We start from the raw sequence: 1,559 nt of genomic DNA, 5'->3' as shown, positions 1-1,559 counted from the left end.
GTGTGTGTGTGTGTAAGTGTGTCTGTGTGTTTATAATTGTGTATGTGTTTATAAATGTGAGTGTGTGATAGGTGTGTATTTATAAAAGTGTGTGTGCGTGTTTATTATGCGTGTGTATGTGTGTGTGCATTTATATGGTGTGTGTTTATTAAATGTGTGTGCATGTGTACGTGTTTATAAAGTGAGTATGTGTGTTTAAGTGTGTGTTTAAGAGTGTGTGTGTGTGTGTGTCCATGTGTTTATAAGTGTGTATGTGTTAATAAAAGTGTGAGTGTTTATAAATTTGTGTTTGTGTGTGTGTTTGTGTGTGTGAGAGAGAGAGAGAGAGAGAGAGAGAGAGAGAGAGAGAGAGAGAGAGAGAGAGAGAGAGAGAGAGAGAGAGAGAGAGAGAGAGAGCATGTGAATGGGGGGTGTGTCTCTGTGTGTGATTGAGAGAGTGTGTGCAGAAAAGAAAGGCTCTCCAGCAGTGAGTAAAGCCTCTCCGGTGTGTGTGAAGTGCTGCGGTGTGTGTGAAGTGTCTCACTCTCCTCTACTCTTCATCATCATCACCATGTCTCTCCATCTCCTCCTCTTCTTCTTCATCCAGCTCTTCAGCTCGTCTCTCCAGCAGTTCCCCCGAGTCTGCACCACCCCAGAAGTCCTCCAGTCCAAACGCTGCTGTCCCATCTGGCCCGGCGACGGCTCCGTGTGCGGCGTCCAGTCAGGTCGAGGGTTCTGTCAGGACGTCCTGGTGTCCGACCTTCCCAACGGGCCGCAGTATCCTCACTCAGGAGTGGACGATCGAGAGCGATGGCCTTTAGTGTTTTACAACCAAACCTGCCAGTGCGCTGGAAACTACATGGGCTTTGATTGCAGCGAATGCAAGTTCGGCTTCTTCAGTGCCAACTGCGCAGAAAGACGCGAGTCTGTGCGCAGAAATATATTCCAGCTATCCGCTACCGAGAGGCAGAGGTTCATCTCGTACCTAAATCTGGCCAAAACCACTACAAGTCCCGATTATGTGATCGTAACAGGAACGTACGCGCAGATGAACAACGGCTCCACGCCAATGTTCGCCAACATCAGTGTGTACGATCTGTTCGTGTGGATGCATTATTACGTGTCCCGGGACGCTCTCCTCGGTGGGCCTGGGAATGTGTGGGCTGATATTGATTTTGCGCACGAGTCTGCGGCGTTTCTGCCCTGGCATCGGGTGTATCTGCTGTTTTGGGAGCATGAGATCCGGAAGCTGACCGGGGACTTTAACTTCACCATACCATACTGGGACTGGCGGGACGCGCAGGACTGTCAGGTGTGCACGGATGAGCTGATGGGGGCGCGCAGCGGTCTCAACCCCAGCCTGATCAGCCCCTCTTCTGTCTTCTCATCCTGGAAGGTAAACCAGACTTCTTTTCTTTAATTCATGAATGTTTATTTTAGGGGCGGCACAGTGGTTAGCACTGTCACCTCACAGCAAGAAAGTCACTGGTTCGAGTCCCAGTTGGGCCAGTAGTCATTTCTGTGTGGCGTTTGCATGTTCTCCCCGTGTTGGTGTGGGTTTCCCCCACAGTACAAACACA

The 1,559-nt window shown here is 50.0% G+C and overlaps 1 protein-coding gene across 1 annotated transcript in view; it reads left to right on the top strand.

Moving 5' to 3' along the window:
• The first annotated feature begins 504 nt into the window (after positions 1 to 504).
• Positions 505 to 1,559, top strand: part of tyr (tyrosinase) — a 19,178-nt gene continuing 18,123 nt past the window's right edge. Inside the window, exon 1 of the mRNA XM_056473295.1 lies at positions 505 to 1,375. Coding sequence (XP_056329270.1) covers positions 551 to 1,375 — 825 coding nt within the window. The 5' untranslated portion in view covers positions 505 to 550. The remainder of the gene's footprint in view (positions 1,376 to 1,559) is intronic.

Source organism: Danio aesculapii, chromosome 15, assembly GCF_903798145.1.
Source record: "Danio aesculapii chromosome 15, fDanAes4.1, whole genome shotgun sequence".
NCBI classification, from domain to species: domain Eukaryota; kingdom Metazoa; phylum Chordata; class Actinopteri; order Cypriniformes; family Danionidae; genus Danio; species Danio aesculapii.
This window is presented reverse-complemented; position numbering and strand designations above follow the sequence as displayed.